General features: G+C 41.6%; 1 protein-coding gene across 1 annotated transcript; it reads left to right on the top strand.

The window, feature by feature from the left end:
* The first annotated feature begins 3,731 nt into the window (after positions 1-3,731).
* Positions 3,732-8,810, top strand: LOC130610915 (OCIA domain-containing protein 2-like). Its single transcript, XM_057431105.1, is given in 5 exon segments — positions 3,732-3,782; positions 4,144-4,281; positions 6,365-6,459; positions 7,292-7,344; positions 8,626-8,810. Coding segments are annotated over 5 exon segments (441 nt in total). The 3' UTR covers positions 8,730-8,810.
* Positions 8,811-18,576: the final 9,766 nt, after the last annotated feature.

Genomic DNA, 18,576 nt, shown 5'->3' with positions numbered 1-18,576 from the left:
AGACTTCTGGAAGTTGAAAGTTTTTTTTGACTTAAGAAAATGAACTGTGACTTGTGTCATGTTTACTGTGAAATAGAGATGCCAAGGTCTTGCAAGAAGAGGAAGTACAATGGTGATTTCACAGGCTATCCATTAGTGATAAATACTTGAAGTGTCATATCACCATTTAGGATACTCTACTAAAAACTACATCTCACTGTAACAAAAACCAAATAAATAAAACAAAGCGCAAGACAGTTTTTATTAAAGATAAAATGCAAAACAAAACTCATGTTTACAAGCTTTTAGAACGGTTATTGTTAAAAGCACTGTATTTCTCATTTCAGAGAAAATGGAACTATTTTTTTTTCAGTATTCCTAGAAGAACCCCACACCCCCTGAACTGACATTCGCAAGATAACTTTTCCTTGCAAGATTACTTTTGATTGAAGTATTTACTTCTTATTAATATTGTCATTCAAATATATTGATTTGCTTATGTAGGCATAGTAGATAAGCAAAGTTTTTCATTCCAAAATGGTCAAAATGGCATTTGTCGCTTCTTTTAGAGAAAAGGATTTCATTAGGTTTCCATGTACTATGTTGAGTTAATCGGACACCCCCAGCACCGTAGGTCGTGCCCGGTTACCTGACTGTGACTTCCCCAACAAACTACACCAGTGCTCTGAATTCCCTTGGGGAAATCGGAGGAGTCGGGAGCCCCCTCATCAGCGTGTTCACTTTCCCGGAGCAACCCACGGGGAGACGGGGCCTGCTGGGTTGTAGCCGGTGTTGGCGGGACCGAGGACCCCGGGGCCGAGAGGCGCTCGGCGGCGTTTCGCCTTCGAGGCGCCCCAGCACCACCTGCCTGGCCCGGCGGCCCCGCCTCTCACCGGGACTCGTGCCGCGGTCTGCCCGTGCCGCCGGCGGCCAGGAGATGGCGGTGGAGCCCGGCAGGAGCGGGTCGGCACGTTCTCCGAAGGCGGCTGAGAGGGGCGTGGGGCAGGGCCGGTGCCCACCCGGCTGTGGATGCTGTGCGGCCACACGGGCTTCCGGGCCCGGGGGGGTACGGGCTCTGCCGCGGATGGGCCCGCCCGCCGCCTCCTCTTCCCCCGCTGGCCCGGCGCCCCGCGGAGGGTGAGCGCTGCCAGGGGACGCGGCCGGAGGAGCGCTGAGCGCTGGTCTCCTCCTTTCCGTCCCGTCCAGAAGGGCCTGAGCTCCGCGCAGCCGGATTTCTCCCGCGTCACGGCAGTGAAAGGTCGGGGCAGGAGGCGGCTCGGAAGGGGAATCTGCCGCCAGCTCCGACACTTCGCCCCTGCCCCTCCCTCTTCCCCAGCGGCCTTCACCCAACGCGAGGCACGGAAGCTGGGGCTGGGTGTAACAGGCCCGGTGCCCGGTTAAGAAGGGAAGTTCACTGCGGGCCAGAGCGGACACCTGCCCGTGGCCGATTGCAACTACTCTTTATTCCCACGAAACGCAGCCCTCCCGGCGTTGTCCCCAGCTACATCCTTAGCCCTAGAGGAAGCAGCGAGTACAAAGTAATACCCTGTTCTTGGCTGGCGTGCTGTGCCTTGGGTGGGTGAGTGAGTGAGTGACTGTCGGCAGACGTCTGAGCAGGTGCTGCGGCTGGGCAGAGCGAGGCAGGCAGCCGGTTCACTTCGTGGTGTCCCCCCAGTTGTTGGTAGGCTGCGTTCCGTCGAAGACCCAGTGCAGCTGTTCTTTTGATCCTCCTAAGAAATAAGAGCCTGGATTTAAAATAAAGGTCCAGTTCAGAAGATAACGTGTGAAACATCATAGTGAGTCTTCCCCTCTTCCTTACAATGGACACTCAGTCCTTGAAGGGCCTCTCTCAAGTCCTAATGGGTTATCTCAGTAATCGTACTTCAGTGCCACCTGCCCTGGGCAAATGCACAGTGTCGCCACTGTAAATCACAGCCAATTGCATACACCAGTTAACATGCAGTTTTGGCTCCCACCTTCTCCAGCAAGTAATCTTAGAAATTGAACGGTCACCATTCCTATACAAATAGGAGGCTTCTTACTGAAAACAGAAGTACACAAAGTTGGCAGTTCTCACGTCCAGAAAACTTACTAGCTTCTTGCATACTACTGCTTTATGAGCCAGTTAGAAGAATCAAAACCGTGAGGGTTTTGGGAATTTCAGGAGTCTTACATTAACTTGTTTTCCTGTAAATGATCCAGAACTGTTCTTGTAGAATAGGAAGGTTTTTTTGAGTATTTGATCCTTGCAAACCAGATTGATTTAGTTATGTGTAGTACACATATTTCAGTTAATAAGAATGACATCCTTGAGATCTTCCCAATGCAGCTTAGAGAATATGCTGTTGTTACACTAATGATTACATAGTTGGGTTGAGAAAACAGCAGTAAGTGTTACAATAAAGATATGTGAGAAAGTTACATTTCTTCAATAGGTAAATGCAAATATTTTGGGAGATGACAGTTGTCTTTCCAAGACACAGTGCCCCAAAACACTGGAACACTTTTGCATTCCTGAGATAGGAGGCAATATGTGTGCTAAGTACTAATATTAATTATTACTATTATTAATTAAATAATATTTTGAATACCTCAGCTCTGTGTCTGCTTTGTTCTTGCTGTTGTAGTTTTCAGCGTCATTCCAAGTGGGAGAGTTACCGGGAGGCTGCTTATTTTGGGGATTCTTCACTATGTTGAAGTGGAAGTGTAGCTGAATAACTTGTAATTCCAGAGAAATGTATGCTGAAGACAATACAGGAAGTTAATGGAAAGCTGCAGCTTGTTGTAACCTACTGTATACTCCTGATTTTATGTTTTTATTATTTATTTTCTCCAGTGACTCAGCTTTTTTAATCCTCATGAAGTGCTTAAAACCCATTGCAGCAGTTAGAAGCCAGAACAGTCAGTACTTTCAGTGATGATTTTTATGCAGCTGTCTGCACAGGTGGGCTTTGTGAGCATATCAGAATAAGACGACTTTGTGTCATTGATTGATGTAAACCTCTTTAAAGTCTTACGCATTTTCTCCCTTGTCTTTTTGCATTAAGTGACAAGAGACTGATGGAAAATTAAATTGCTCTTATTTAGTCAGGGTGAGGAAGGCAGTGAAAAGCTGTGGCTCTCCCAACATTACGTGGATTTTCAAACTTAAACTTGTGTGGCTGATAATAAAATACAGATTGGTTTGAACACAATGCTTAACTGAGTCATTTTAACAGGGGGAGAGGTGGTCATATTGCTTCTGTTCCACTACTTAAAAAAGGATTGTTGTCAGAATATCTAGAGTGTGTGAAGCAGAGGTTGCTTGAACATTACAGCTGTGTAACTGACCCCAGAATAAGTGCAGGAAGTGATTTATACAGTAATGTTATGAATGCCAAAATCTATTCAGATTATTGTTGCATATGCTTCCTGTTTTACTGTGTCCTTTGCAGTTGTTTGAGCCTTGTTTCGTGCCACCATTCTCAGAAGGTACTTTTTGAAAAGCAGCAGTGCCCTGTACATTGTTAAATAAAATGCCAGCCCATGTAGCAAAGTGCTAGGGAAAAATTACAGTTTAGAAGTTTGAATTACTCCAGAAATGCAATTCCTTCTTGGTTTTCCCTGGTAGTACAATTCTCAGGCATGGACTCTTAAACTTTTTGGAATCTATTTATTCTTAGATTTTTGTTTGTTTTTTTTTTTTTTAAGGATATTTGTAACTGGATTGTGTTTGTTAGAAATGCAGGTGTGGTTTGTGATAGGCTTGCATTATGAGTCCTGTGGAATCCAAGCTTGAGGTGACAGCTATGAGGACAGCAGCAGTACAGTGATTCTGTACATTTTCAGTACAGCACACCAAAGTTAAATTTTTGACCTGCAATACAGTGAAAACTAGGAAGGTTTGGGATGACTTGTTCATATTTATTCTCATTTCTTTATGTTTCAGAGTGCTATGCCAGGTCATGATCCAGCATCTACTGTACTTACTGACTTCCCTGTTTGAATTAGGCTATACCTAACTGTATAGCTAGTGATACACTGTGCTGTAAACTGTACATGATCAGGTGACTGGATGCTATCTGATGTAAAAAATACGCTTTCAACTTGGCCATTATTATTTCTAGGCGAACACTGAACTTACAGTATCAATCTTATGCTTTGGCTTTTTATCTTAGAGCCTAGGAGAAAGAGAGGGAGCCAAGTGTAAAACACATAATTTCTGCTGACCAAGATCAGCAGCAGGGTACAAGGAAAGAGACAATTTCTTCTGAAACAACCCAATAGGAAAGTCAGACATCTCCACTAAAGCAAATTGGATGGGTATGCTGGGTTTCCTCCCTCCTATTTTGATGCTATTACTAGTGAATAACTGGGATTTTGCATTGGTCACTTTTCTGAAGAAACAGATGTCTGTTACCTTAAGCATAGAAATGAAGAGAAGAAAGGGCTATGTGGTACTCTTGCTGGTTCACTACACTCAGAGGGCTAGGAGCTTTTGAGTCTTAAGATAGTGGGCTCTGATTTATGCTATGCTAGGTAAACTAGTTATTAACTGGCAGAGCCCTAATGTCTAAGTACTAGTCCAGTATAACCTGTCCCCATCAAGTCATGCGTGCAGGTGTGTATGTATTCTGAAGGGGGACGGGAAGAGTACCGCACAAGAACCTGCCCTCCAACTGTGCAGAAGATAGGCATTCCTCTCCCCTCTGCTGGAGAAATCAAGGAATTTAAACATGATATGACCTTGTTGCTAAACAGTCACTGCCAGAGAACACAAAATTGGGCTGATCTGCAAGGAACGGTGACCTCGGAGCTACACAACTGTCCTATATTAGAGCTGACTTTGAGCTAAAACAACTAAACCCCTGGCAGGGTGTATTTAGGGGCAGAAAGGTTGCAAAGCCTGTTGGAACACTTAGGGCTCTGACACTCATTTCCTTCTCTTTCTATCAGCCTGTTTGGATTTTACTGTGTTTGCTGTGACCTTGCTTTGAAACCAGTTTGGAGTGGTTCTGTAGGGTCTGGAGTGGAGTCAGTTCTGTACTGTTTACCTGAGCAGGACCACCATTCACTTTAGTGAGAGCAGTGCTTGACGAAGGACTGATACATTTATTAGCTAAAAATTGAAATGCGTGTTTGAGGCCAAGAAATACATTTAATTAATTATGCTTACAAAATTGTGGATCAGTCAGGCATAAAATGAAGTAGAATCCCATGCTCTTTTTCCCAAGGCACTGCTTGTTCCACAAAGTCTGGTTTTGCTTTCAAGAATAAGTATTATTTGTAGATGTGTTTTTACAGATTGTTAAAGTTTCAACTAATTTTAACTTGATGATTCTTTTTTTTCCCCCAGCTTTTGTTGCTGAGCACAACGTCATATGGTATGGGGTATCCCTTGGGTCAGTTGTGGTCAGCTGTCCCAGCTGGGTGTCCTACCAAATTCTTGTGCGTCCCTAGCCCATTTGCTTGTGAGGCAGAAACAGAAAAGGCCTTGACTTTGTGTAAGCACCGGTCAGCAGTAACAAAAACATCCCTGTGTTATCAACACATGTTTGGTCACAAATCCAAAACACAGCGCTACACCTGCAGCTGTGGAGAAAAGAAACTCCCAGCCAAAGCCAGTACACCATGTATTTCAGATGTCCAATAATAATACTACAAGTGCTAACGCCGGTAACCGAGTTACCTCTTTAAAGAAACTAGACTAATCCATCCATATCTCAGTACCCTGGGTAGTGGAAGACAAGAGAGCACACTGTCACTTCTTTCTCACAATCAAAATGGAAAAAAAAAAAGGGCTACCATTAGCCTAAAAGAAGCCTCCCAGCAATCTGATTATTAGGAGAATGAAGCAGTATGGTTGAGTTCAGTTAATGCCATGAATATATTTAAACTGCTCAGAGAGAAAGTTAAGCCAGTTAGGGGAATCTGGCAGAGTTTATGTTGACCCTTTTCTGAATACTTGCAAAATCTGCTTTTAGTGAGCTGAAATTGTCTTTTGTATGGGGCAGGACTTAATTTTTAGAAACTAATGCTCTGCCCTGCTTACTTCCTGTCATTCCTTTCCCAGAAAGGTGATGTATCTATCTCATGAGAATGAAGTGGCTAACAGAGATAAAGCCATATACTTCTGGGGTAAGCAACAGCTGAGATATTTTAGGGAATGTACAGACCAACAGGATGAGTGGTTTTAACTTAAAACCTATGTAGTCCTTTCTGTTTCTGTATTGGGATATCAAGTATTTCATCACACTGCTAACAACAGAACAAGGGGGTTTGCTTGTTTGGTTGGGTTTTGCATTGTATTTTATTTGTTTTTTAAATAATTTGTCTTCTTCAATTGATACCTTTTTTCTTCCTGTAAGATTAAATTCAATAAGCTAACCCAAGTTTATCCTTTCAGCCAGTGTTCTATTGTCCCATCTCACAAATCCACAGTGCTTGAGAAATTTCAGGGAGCCATGAAGAATGTAGAAAGGAAAGTTTCTGGTGCAGAGGTGAGTGATCCAAACTTGTTCTTACCACGCTGAGAACGACTTTTTGATGTACTTCTGCAAAACTGGCTCCAAAATAGCATGCCATTTATTGTAATGCATTGGATTTCGTTGAAATATTCTTGTAGGTTAACTCTGTCACCTTATTTTAAATTCAGCAATATGTTATTCTAGGGTTAATTGAATGTTTTGCATAATCAATCCTTGTAAGTAAAGAGGGTTGAATTAAGCTGTTGTTTAATATGAACTTACATTAACAATCACAGCGTTGGTTCTATTCTTGAAGTCTGTATTAAAACAACCTTAGGCATATTTTACTATATTACATCCTTGCCTTTGAATGAAAGGTAGGCATGGCTGTGCATCTTGGCTAAGTTAAATTCTTTAGGTATTAGGACATCTAAAAAATTGGTTACCAGGTGTTTTAGTGCCTTTTAAGCCCATCATGTGAGTTTGTATCTAAATTACACATTTTCTGAAAGAAGACTGAAAAGGGTTTCAGCATTTAATCAGAGCTGCTGTCCTTACTAGTGTTGCAGTATTAAGAAGATATTCAGATTATGGAAGTTGTTATTTAATAAAGAGATATCATGCAGTAGCTGCAGATGCTACAGCATGCCTGATGTCTGCCACTGTATGAACTGCTTGAAGAGATAGTAATCCAAATGAACAGATACAGTAGATGATTAAGATAATATGCAAATTTAATGTTTAAAAGATGAATAATGTGTTTATAAAAATATCAGATATTCAACATATAAAAGTGTAATGTGTTTAACAAAAAGGTAACAAATTTTCCCTAACACCAGATACTCTCCTCCTTGTATTTTTACCGCTCTTCCTTTGTCTCTTGGCAGCATGCCTGTCACCCAGGGGTTAGTCTCGAAGGGTAAATGTAAAAAATTCATGAAGGTCCTAAGTTATGAAATTGAGGCTCCGCAATTTCTACTGAAATGCAAGTTTCCTTAAAGCCTTCTGTTTTTCAAGATCAATATTCCTCTCACTCATCGCCATCGCTGTTCCAGTGATTTGATCATTATGTATGCATTACCACAGTCATGCTTTTGAAAGAACATGAACTGAAAAGAGAATTCATTAATTTAAAGACTGGTGGCTACATTCTGTTGCCATGATCACACGTATTTGAGTAGACTCTTTACTGGGGCTGTTTGTAGGGCAGAGAATTCTACAACCTGAGCAGGGGCACCAGGATCAGGTACTGTAGTTCTAACTGTTAGTTTATTTGAAAAATGCTGGCAACATTTTTATGGTGACCATGTATCAGTATGAATACAGCTTTGGTGTAAAGGGACAAGGAATGCTGCCAAAGTGAGGAGACAGAGAGCTTTTTATAGAGATGGCCTGTTATCTGCAGGCTAACACAAAAGAGAATTGTATTCCATTTATGTAGTGGACGAGCCTGCTTCTACACATTGCACCTTGAGTTTCCCTTCTGGGGGTCTTGACTAATAATAACATCAAGGTTAGCATTTTGGGTAGAATGAAGGGCATCCACCCTAAAGACCACTGAGATGGGTGTATGCCATAGGAGCAAGTAAGACAGTCCTTCAGCCTGCATCAGTGGCCAGTTACAGCAAGGGGAGGTAGGAGGAGAAAAAGAATGACAAAGGCTGAAGCAAGAAGCAGGAAAGAATCCAGGGGCTATAAAGGGTGCCCCCAGAAATCATTCTCCTCTGTCTTTCCACATCTTTTCCCCAGAAGAATGTGATTTTTTATGCCTACAGAAATGCCTGACTTAGGAAGAGTGAATAAGCTTTCCATTATATCTCTGTTCTTCCATTCTTCCCCCACGTAACAAAGCTATTACTTTCCTCACTTGGCGTTACACAAAATGGCTATTCATCACTCTTTTGTATTACCCACCTTGCTTCTAACTCTGTTTGTGCATTATTGGTAGGTACAATGGCAAGGACTGTCTTTTCCTGCTCAGAAAATCCTTTTACGTTTTGGCAATTGCTGGAAATGGAAATTAATAATAATGAATGGGGGCTTATTGGCTGAGACATTTAGATGTCATCTTTTGCAGCTTATGTCCCACAAAGCAATTACAAAAATTGGAGAATGTAGGCAAGAGATTACTTCTTCAAGAACGTTTGCCAGCTTGCTGTGTGGTTGTATTAGAGGTAATTCAGCGAAGTTCTTTAATATTTTATCGGATTTCAATACTGTAGGCATTGCCATCATACTTGCAAAGAATGTGAAGTAAAATTGGGATCTAATGAGAAAGAGGGTTCAAATCCTTCAGCTTCTTAGTCTCAGATAGGCAATCTCAAAATTTAAAATGAATCCTCATTTTATTTACCCTGTTGATGGCATTTTTGTTTGGAACCTTTGAACAATATAGTGAAAATGATGCATCTGAGCATTATTCAAGGAAATATTATATTACCTACACGTGGTTTCTGATGAAACTTGTTTCTTCATTTTTTGCCTTACATACGTTTCATGCTAATTTGAAATCTCCAACTTCTGAGGAATTCCTACTTTAGCTGTACCAGAGTATTGCTTATTCATCTAATTGGAATTAATTTGGATTGACTACTTGGATAAAAACAAGTATAACTCCTTTAAATTTCCAGCCTTTTACTTAAGAATCTAATAATTATGGGTAATGTCGATATTTAAAGATACATTAAAATATTGATAATCTAAAGGCAGACATAGTTGGGAGTGGGTTTGTTTATTTGATGGTTGGTTAGGGTTTTTTTTTTGCAGGCAGCACTGTGGCTTGGCTAGGGCCTTAGTAAGGGGACTGTAAGAGGGATGCTAGAGCAACTACATGGTGGGGCAGGGGATATTTTAACCCCCAAAAGGGGAAAGTTCCCTTTGTGAAAAAGGAGGGTTTACAGGGTGAAAGGCAGGGGAGTGTTTAAAAGCACTTTCCCTCTTTGTCTGGGAAAAAGAGGCCAGCAGTTGGGCTGTTTAAAACCATTTTCACACTTTCTGCATGTGGTAAGCTGGCCTACATTTCTCACAGGCAGGAGAATGTGTGAAACTGTTAGCAAATAGCTTGGCTGCCTGCAAGACTGGAGAGCAGAGGGCCTGTTTGAAATCCTGCCATGTGAGTTTGTTATGGCTCTAACTGTGGCTTGGAACAGAAGTCTGATGCAGAAATCATTGAATTGAGTCTGTTTGGTCTGTGTTATGTAGAAATTTAGATAAGGATATCAGTAATAATCCCTTTCTTGCTCGAAAGTGCATGGCTGCAGACAACTTGTAAGGAGGAGTGTCCTGGCAGAACCTGTTTCCTTACCCAGAAGAGAGATTTTGACGGATTTTTACTATGCAACAATACATTACGGCAGCAAGGATAGTCCTGAAAGAAGCTGTTAGAATAAATTCCTGGTTTTAATCAACTTTGCCACTGCTTGAGCATTTTATGTCAAGAGCTGCAAGTGCTCACCCACTAGCAGAAAAAGCACTTTGGATTAGGCTCCACTAATGGGGCTGCTGCCAAAAGGGGCAGTGCTTCTCCTGTGCTAGCTGTAGAGCTCGCGAAGCACTGTGGCCCTCCAGATCAGCTCACTGCTCTTGCTGGGTATCAGACCCATAAGGAAAAGGGGAGAAAAAAATCAAACCTTTCTGAGTGGTAACTTAGAAGTGCCAGCATGAAGGAGGGAGCGAGCCAGACTTCGGTAACTGTGAATGAATGACACTCTAAATCCGTTAGCAGTTGTAAGCTTAATTAAACCCTTGCATTACTGTGCTGATTAAGTGGTTTTGAAGATTTTCTCTTAAATAAATGTTTGCTTATTAGGCCAGTGTCCTCACCTATTTTGAACAAGGACCCCAAATCATGTTTAATTGAGGATGGTCACTCACTGGCAGTTACCAGTGTAGTGGAATCAAATGTTGACGGCAGGATTTCCCTCTGCTGTTCGTCAGAGCTGAAGCTTGCTGGATCTTAAATCCAATCATATTCTCCTTTTCAGCTTTTCCCTTTCCCAGCCTTCTTCTCTGAGCTGACAATATTTTTTCTGGTGCGTAAGTTCCAATTAGCTTTTAAATCGATTCCAAATTGTCTCAAATACAAAGCAGTCTTGCAGCTGTATGAAGGGAAGAATGCAGGATGCCAGAGGCCCCTCTCTTTGTTTTCATCCTGCAAAGGGTCCTGGAATTTCTGCTATGGAACCTGTCCACTGTTCCAGCTCTCACATGTTCAAAGATGGTGCACTTTTACCAGCCATGTGATTTGTTTTCTAAAAGGGCAAGAAAGCTTAGTCAGAAACTTAGTCTGAAAACAAACATAAGAGGAGGATTTATTTTGAATTTTAATTGCTGGAAGGAAAAAGCCATTGTATTTCAGCCACTCTGATATTTTGAATTTGCCAGAAATCAGTTTTGATGGACAGGTTTTAGAAACTTGGGAAAAGAAATACTGTAAGCATTGTGTTGTTTTCTGCATTGTTAAGTGGTGAAAATAACCTTTTATGTTTTAATACAAATTCTGAATTTAGCATGCTGCGCTCTAGAAATGTACAGAGACCCTTCTGACTGCTTCTCACCACTGTCCATGCTAAGCATACAGCAGCACAAGCTCTGGCATTGCCTGAGAGAACCACCCAGGTAAAACTACATTCGTGTTGCTGAGCCCAAAGGTAGTGTATTTTATCCTCGGGGACTTTACAGAGTTCTCAGTGAAATCATCAAGAAGCTGCACATTTTACAACAAAAGCAAGGTGCCACTCAGCTAAATAAGGGGTCCTTTAATTTCATTTACAGATGTGCCGAAGATGAGAAAAATCCTATGTATCAGCTGCTGCTTTCACAGCTTTTATTCAGTAGAGAAGAAATGTCTTTGGTTTGGTGTAAATTGGTTTATTTGAAGTAGTTGCACAGTGTTACGTAGTTCTGTTCATAGTAAATAACGGTTTCTTGTCATGCACTTTTGGGTTTTTCTTCTTCTAAGCAAGTTGTGGTTTATTTTCCTCCCTTCAGTGCAATTTAGCTCTTATTGATGAAAAATTAAATTTGTCTATTGCACTTAGATGCTGGCAAGCAAAATGGCATACACTGGAATGTTTGCCTTTTATGTCAAAAGGAAAGAGTGCGAGGATGTTTACATGCTGTTAAGCAGCTATTCAGACTCTGAGCTGACTCATTGTTTCTGGGGTATTTTAAAAGTACTAAGCTAGAAGTTCATTCGGTTATTGTCATGCTGCAGTTGCTGCGCTGAACCAACTTTTAATAGCCCAGTTTTACACACACGTCCACTTTGTCAGGGGTATCAGAAGTGTGTGCCACTTACATAATGAACAAGAAAAAAAGGTCTGCACATGATCCAAGGCTAGTAGATGTTGGTGAAAGAAACAGATGGCACATTCTCTCTACTAACAATATGACACACAAACTGCCATGAAATATCTTAGGAATCTAAAGTAGACACTTCCCCTAAACACAGCGATGGTGTTCACATGGAAATCAAATGTATGGGCACTGAAAACTTTGGGCTTCGCTGTCAGTCAATGAAGGCTGTCTTCTGTGTTTGTATCTCTTTTTTGTTTGTTTATTTGGTTTTATACTATGCCTATGGGTAGTACCCCTCTTTTGAACTAGATTCTTTGGGCATCTTTACATGGGCACAAAGAGATTCTGCAAAGAGAAGTATAAAGTGACTAACAGTTGGTTACTACACACAAAAGGCATTTTGGATTTAGCAAGCTAAATACCACCCTAATGAGGCACTTGGAGAGTCTTTCCTAGCCAGGCAGCCACCAGGCAGAAGGAGAAGGGTTACACTAACTAGCCTCCTTTCTTCTTTTGCTTTAAGGTTTTACACCTTTCCAAAGGGATGAATTGAGCTACTAAGCTTGAGCTATTGAATTCTTGAGGTACTAAGAACACCTGCCTCACCGGGGGCTTTAATTTTACACCTTTTAACTCCACAGACTTTTTCCACAGCTCTTTCTTGTGCACCAAGGGTACACAGCTGTGCTGTATCAGAGCTGATGCTTGGTGTACCAGCAGGTAAGGCTTGGGGACGCTTGAGCAGGGCTATGGGGAGAGGGGGTTGCACAACCACGGAGAAGTCAACCTCTTTTGTGAAAAAATGCAGTTGTCACTCGTGTACTGTGATAGCAGCAAAACTTGTGTGGTGACATGTCTTAGCTACTGTCCCTTCACCTCACGTCTGCTGGCAAGAAAACAGCAACAAACTGCACCAAGGTTGGTTGTGCCTGGACTGTCTGAGGCAAGCCATTACATCCATGGGATGCCGAGGACAGCAGTGCGTGTGACAGAGGTTGTTCTTGTGGTCAGTGTTACCTCCTGGGATTGCAACTTAGTTACTCAACTTTGCTTTAAATATAATATTCAGGCTCCCCATTACTTTGCTGTAATAAATGTACTCTTATATAAAAAAATATTGTCTGCTTTTCCTCTAAATTCATTTCCACTTTGCAAGAGGCAATACTCTGATGAGCTAATTGTGTGGATCTGAGTTCAGGAGTTACTGTGATACTGTTCTGGAAAAAAGGCTGTTTGTAACCCTAAGCTGTATTAGCACTAAATTTGTGCATATCAAAGGGAAAACAGAGCACAGCTTATGGGCAAAGTGTTCTTTAGAAGGTCTTTAAAAACATTCACCTGTACTTCAGAGGATTTATGCCCAAATAATTTTTTAGCCTGTCAGGTATCAGGCTCCATGTAATACTCCTTGGTTTGAGAAATAACAGGGCGTGTGTTTTGGCAAGGTTATTAATTAATTTTGTCAAAATACAATTTCTACTGCTTCGCTTGACCAACAATCCAGTCAGGTGTGCAGCTGGGCTACAAGCCTTTATGAGGTAGTAGTGGTATTGCAGTATTTCTGAAATACAGCTTAAAACGTTTAAAATAATGTAGAACTTAACTGACTCTCCCAAAAGCACCAGCTACAACAGGAGAAGGAAGACTCAGCACATTCTGTGTCGTGGCACTTGATAAAACTGGGGGCAACTGACTTTGCTTGTTCTGGGACTCACAGGGTGTTGGAATTTTCCCAGTGGCTGGAAGCGTGTTCTAGGGTTGGAATCAGACAAAGCTGGATGTTTTATCACTGGATGGTTTACAGGACCTAGTTGAACTTTTAAGCTTCTTAAGATTTGACAAAGAAACATGAGATAATGCCTTGTAGCTCACCGGAGAAGTTCTATGAGAAAGCAGGCGTTGGGGTGTTGGTAGTTGTGCTGCATGATGCAGAAAGGGATGTTTAAATGCATACTGATTATTTTACATTATTACTTCTTGCAAAAGGGAGCCAGGAAGAGCTGGACAAAACCTTATGTGCTCTCATGGCCAGACCCTCATGCTTTTTCTGCTTGGGAAGATAAACTCCTGAGGATTAACAAAGAGCTCTAAGAACTGTAAGTTCCTACAGCCATTTTTGTGGTAATTATGCACAATTTAATGAGCTAACCTATACTGACTGTTTCTAACATGCATTCCATACAAGTCACCTGAAGAATCTGGTTTTAATTGAGGCAGAAGTTGAATACATTGAATTTGGGGGTTGCTATTTGAAAAAAAAATTGGGAAAGATTTGAGGTAATCAGTCGCTTTTGTAATCTCTATTTCAGTCTGGAATAAAAGGGGAAGGGATCTCCAGGAGCAGAAATAGTTGACTTTACAAAGGATCAAGCATTGTTTATATAGTGCTAAAATGTCTTTTCATATTTTCTTCTACTGATAAGAAGATATACATTCCCCTTTGGCAGGAAGATGTTGCAAAAAGGCTAAAACAATCCAATTAACATATATAGCTTCCTATTAATCGTTTGTATCTCGAAAGTAGAGCTTACTTTCTTCACCCAGGGAAGAGGGAGTTTAACTGTGTGCTCAGACATATCTCAGCTTAGTTGAAGTCCACGTACTTGCTAAAATCAAGAAACATGATACATCCTTCAGCTGTAATGCATGCAAAGTGCGAAGCTTCATGTAAGCCTCAATCCACTTTATGAAATTATGAACAGAAAAAGGGTCAGAGTAAAAGAGGAAAGCTATAATGACGTTAACCTCAAACTGCAGTAGATTGCTTCTCTTTGGGGATTTTTATATTAGCTATTTGAAATAATTTTACAAATACTGTATTCCATCCGAATTAAAAAACAAACCAAAAAGTTGTGTTTTAGAAGAGAAAGCAACTGTAGGCTGAAAACAAAGCATATTCCTGTTTAAATCCCAACTTAGTAGTTGGACTTTAGGCAAGTCAGCTGGTCTATAATTCTCTTAAAACTGGGAATGAAGGGGAGATGAAAGCTCACTATCAGAGTTTTTATAAATCCCTATAAAAATAAGATATGGCTTCTTTTATTACATTTTGAGAGGAGAATGAGAGAGTAGGGCGTGCTGTAAAATGACAGTTAATGGGAGGGGAGGCAGAAGTTACAACAGCAGCATGCTGGACCAGGCCAAGTGGGAAGCATGAAGGGGCAGTTGGCTCCAGCACCACTCGAGTGCCTCTGACAGCAACGCTAGTTTGGGAACAGCAGCTTCTTCCTCATAACTATTTTTAACAGTGAAAGAGCTCTGGCATTTTGTCCCACTTACCCAGCTCGTTTTTGGCATCATGCACAGGAGCTCCATTTGAGAGAGCCAAAAGGATCCAGCTTCTGACATCAGTATTGCGGTAGTTGTACATCTTGGAAATACTGAGCCACTTGTGCTTACAGACAGGTTATATAACGTGTACTGTTTTCCCAAGCGTGCACTTCATTTGAGGAATCACCCCTAAAATAGGTGGATTTGTAAAGTCCTATACTGCCACAAGTATACCTGTGACATATTATGAAGAATCATTACAGCTTTCACAGCAGGATGTTATGCCTCACAAATCTGTCAATGTTTTATTGAGGGAGTGGACATGGGAACAAAGGGATCTACTCCATCCATACTGTGCACATGCTTTGGTATGAGTTTGGGGTTTTTCCTCTTCTTTTTTCTTTCTGATAAGTCTCTCAAGACAATGAGGTTCTCAAGAAATAAGTGAGACTCTTCTCTAGGCTGGTTTACAATCTAGAAGGCTTGAGAGGGCATCTGCTCACCATATTAATGGACAATCTGACAAAGGAAAACGTGACTAAGTTTCTTGATGACAGAACGACAGCTACAAAAAAAATCTCAGTAGTGAGAGCCTCTAAACTCATTGGCATAGGAAAAAGTACTAACTGCATCACAAAGCTGGTTTTAAATTACTCTGATATTCTCAGTGCAGAGATCTGGGAGTCATTTTGCATAGCTTTGCATAGTTGCAAGACATAGTATCAGTGGTCTATGACAGCCAAAAGGCAAGTAGAATATTAACAATTCCTAGGAAAAAAATGGGGAATATATAGCCTTATACAACAGAGCAATTCTGTGGCCTGTCCTCATCTTGAATATTGTGGTGCTTCCAGTGCACCTCAGAAAGCGTACAACAGAGCTGAGAGAGAGAAAAAATTAAATGAAAAAAGAATGATCAGAGGTACAAAATTATTTCTTCACAAGAGCTTCAGTAACTCACTTTCCAGGTTGAAAACAACACAAGATGAGGAATACGGTATCTGTAACACTGTGAAAGATCAATAGGGAATGAGTAATTGTTGCTTTTGTAAAATGACAACTAGTTGGGACTCGGTGAAATCAGATTTAAAGCCACCAGAAGTGCTTCTTTATACAGCACAACTCCATCACGAATGTTCTTGCCACAGAACATGGGAAAAAAACAGCTCCAAAAGGCATGGTCTGCAGAGGCTCGGTGGCTGTGAAACATCTGGATTTGCATAATCCAGGTGCAACCTTCGTGTCAGGAAGAAGCTTCTCTGCTGTAGTCAGAGAAGGACAGGTGGGCATAGCGGTGAAAGAACAACTTCAAGAGGGATCCCCAGCCAGCATGGGAGATGGGGTGACCATTATGGTGATTCCTATGTTCTTACAGCTAATGAGAAAACAAATTAAGCACCTTGCCAAATGAACCAAACGCCAGGTTGCCAATATCTGGAAGCGGAGACTGAAACACCTTCAGTCTGTGCAGGGAGCACAAGATTCAAGATTCCTGAGAAAACACACCTTTGAATTATTTTAATTACAATATAGTATTTGTCTCTGCTGCTGAAGGATAAAAAAAATACTAAGGTGGGAATGGCTGTTTTTCCCATTGTCTTTGACACACAGATTATTTGAGAGCAGTGGCACCTCCCAAGCAGGTGCTAGAATCTTGCATGAAAACCCCACTTACCTGAACTTTTAAGTGTCGCTTCTCACGTATGTATGTTCAGAGCATTCAGAAACAATGCTGTGGTGGTTAGGCACATCAGCAAGCTCAGGTATTTCAGTGCAAGAAACAGCTTTAATACTTCCTCCAGAGGTGTAGTTTAAATCTACCCTTCACTCATGCCAGCTCTAGGCTGAGATTTGCGCTGACCTGGACATGCCCAAGTTTACTTCCTGCTATGCTGTCACGTGGGCAATACTTCAAAATACTAATCTGAAACCTTACCCAGCAGGCAAGTGCTTGCTATTTAATCACTCATTCCCACAATGAGCTCTACAGATCCAGTAGGGTGTAACAATATTAGGAACTGCCCTGGCTGCTGTCAGACACAGCCTGCCCTTGTCCAGGCAGGGGGCTCACCCCACGCTGCTGAGCAGATGGCAGCTTGGGCAGCTGCAGGCTGGCCTGGCCTTCTATGTGCTTCTTCTCCTCCACTTCTCCCTGAGCAGCAAGGACCTGGCAGGCTGAAGGGGCTCCTCCTCGCTTGCTTGCTGGTCCCACTGACTTGTGTCTACAATGCAGCCTTCAAAGCTGGCTGGCAGCGGCACGTTCTCTAGCATGTTGAGAGCAAGAGTTAAAATTAACACAGCCCTTTGTAGAATGGTTTGGCTTGGAAGGGACCTCGAAGATCACACAGGTCCAATCACCCTGTCATGGGCAGGGACACCTTCCACTAGACCAGGTTGCTCCAAGCCCTGTCCAACCTGGCCTTGAATATTGCCAGGGATGGGGCATCCACAACTACTTGGAGCAACCTGTGCCAGTATTTTACCACCCTCACAGTGCTTCTTCCCATTATCTAATCTAAATCTCCCCTCTGTCAGTTTAAAGCCATTCCCCCTTATACTAAAACTACCTGCCCTTGAAGAAGTCCCTCTCCAGCTTTCTTGTAGTCCTTTTAGGTACTGGAAGGCTGCTTTAAGATATCCCTGGAGCCTCCTCTTCTCCAGGCTGAACAAGCCCAACTCAGCCTGTCTCCACAGGAGAGGTGCTTCAGCCTCTGATCATCTTCATGGCCCTTAACTCTTCAATGCAAGCATGTAGCTGTATACACTGGACTGCATGACAATACCAGCAGAGATGTTTAGTTCTACTTAGCATGGCTTATTCAGAAGATGATTTAGACATTGTCAGTAATCCATCACTGATGTTTGGGCATCAGCTACTGCAACCAGATTTGCTATTTCCTGTATCAGTGACACTGTTTTAAAATGCTAGTTATCCTGAGATAGTTAAGATCAACAATTAAATTTAAACCACAGAATGAAGCCAAACAAAATTTATTTTTGTTTTAGATTTATATAGAATCTAATTTTAGCTTATTGAAAATAAAAATCTAATGCACCAGAAATGTGCTTCCTGTATGGATTAGAGAGAGAACGTACAGCATTCCATGTAAGGAATGAACTGGAAAGTTCTGATTTAGAAGCTGTTCAGGCCAAGATTGCATATCATGAAAACAGAGTCTTAAATCATCACTGAACAACTGGAAAAACACCACCACAAAGGTTACACACTATGGATTTTTAATCCTGAATAGTTTCAGTCCCCTTTGGAACTCTATCAAACACTCAATTTCTCTTTCATCTTAACATTTTTTCTCATTTCAAGGGTAAGTGAAAGTTGTATTTGACTGAATATCTTGTCTCAGGTGATTGTGCAGTGTCATTATCATGCATCCTTTTTGTTTACCACAGCATCACATGATCATAAAGTAGCTCATACAAGACTCTTGCTTTTAGATTTGCAAAGCTATGCTTCTGCTGAACAGGAGATATTATGACTCTGTTGAAACTATGTATTACCCTTCTGCCATGTATCTTAAAAGCTCAGGGAATTTAATATTGACCAATCAAAACCATAAGGTAACTT

This window comes from Pezoporus wallicus, unplaced genomic scaffold (assembly GCF_028554395.1).
Source record: "Pezoporus wallicus isolate ANWC-B61680 ecotype Strahan unplaced genomic scaffold, APGP_CSIRO_Pwel_v1 contig_7684, whole genome shotgun sequence".
Classification (NCBI taxonomy): Eukaryota; Metazoa; Chordata; class Aves; order Psittaciformes; family Psittacidae; genus Pezoporus; species Pezoporus wallicus.
This window is presented reverse-complemented; position numbering and strand designations above follow the sequence as displayed.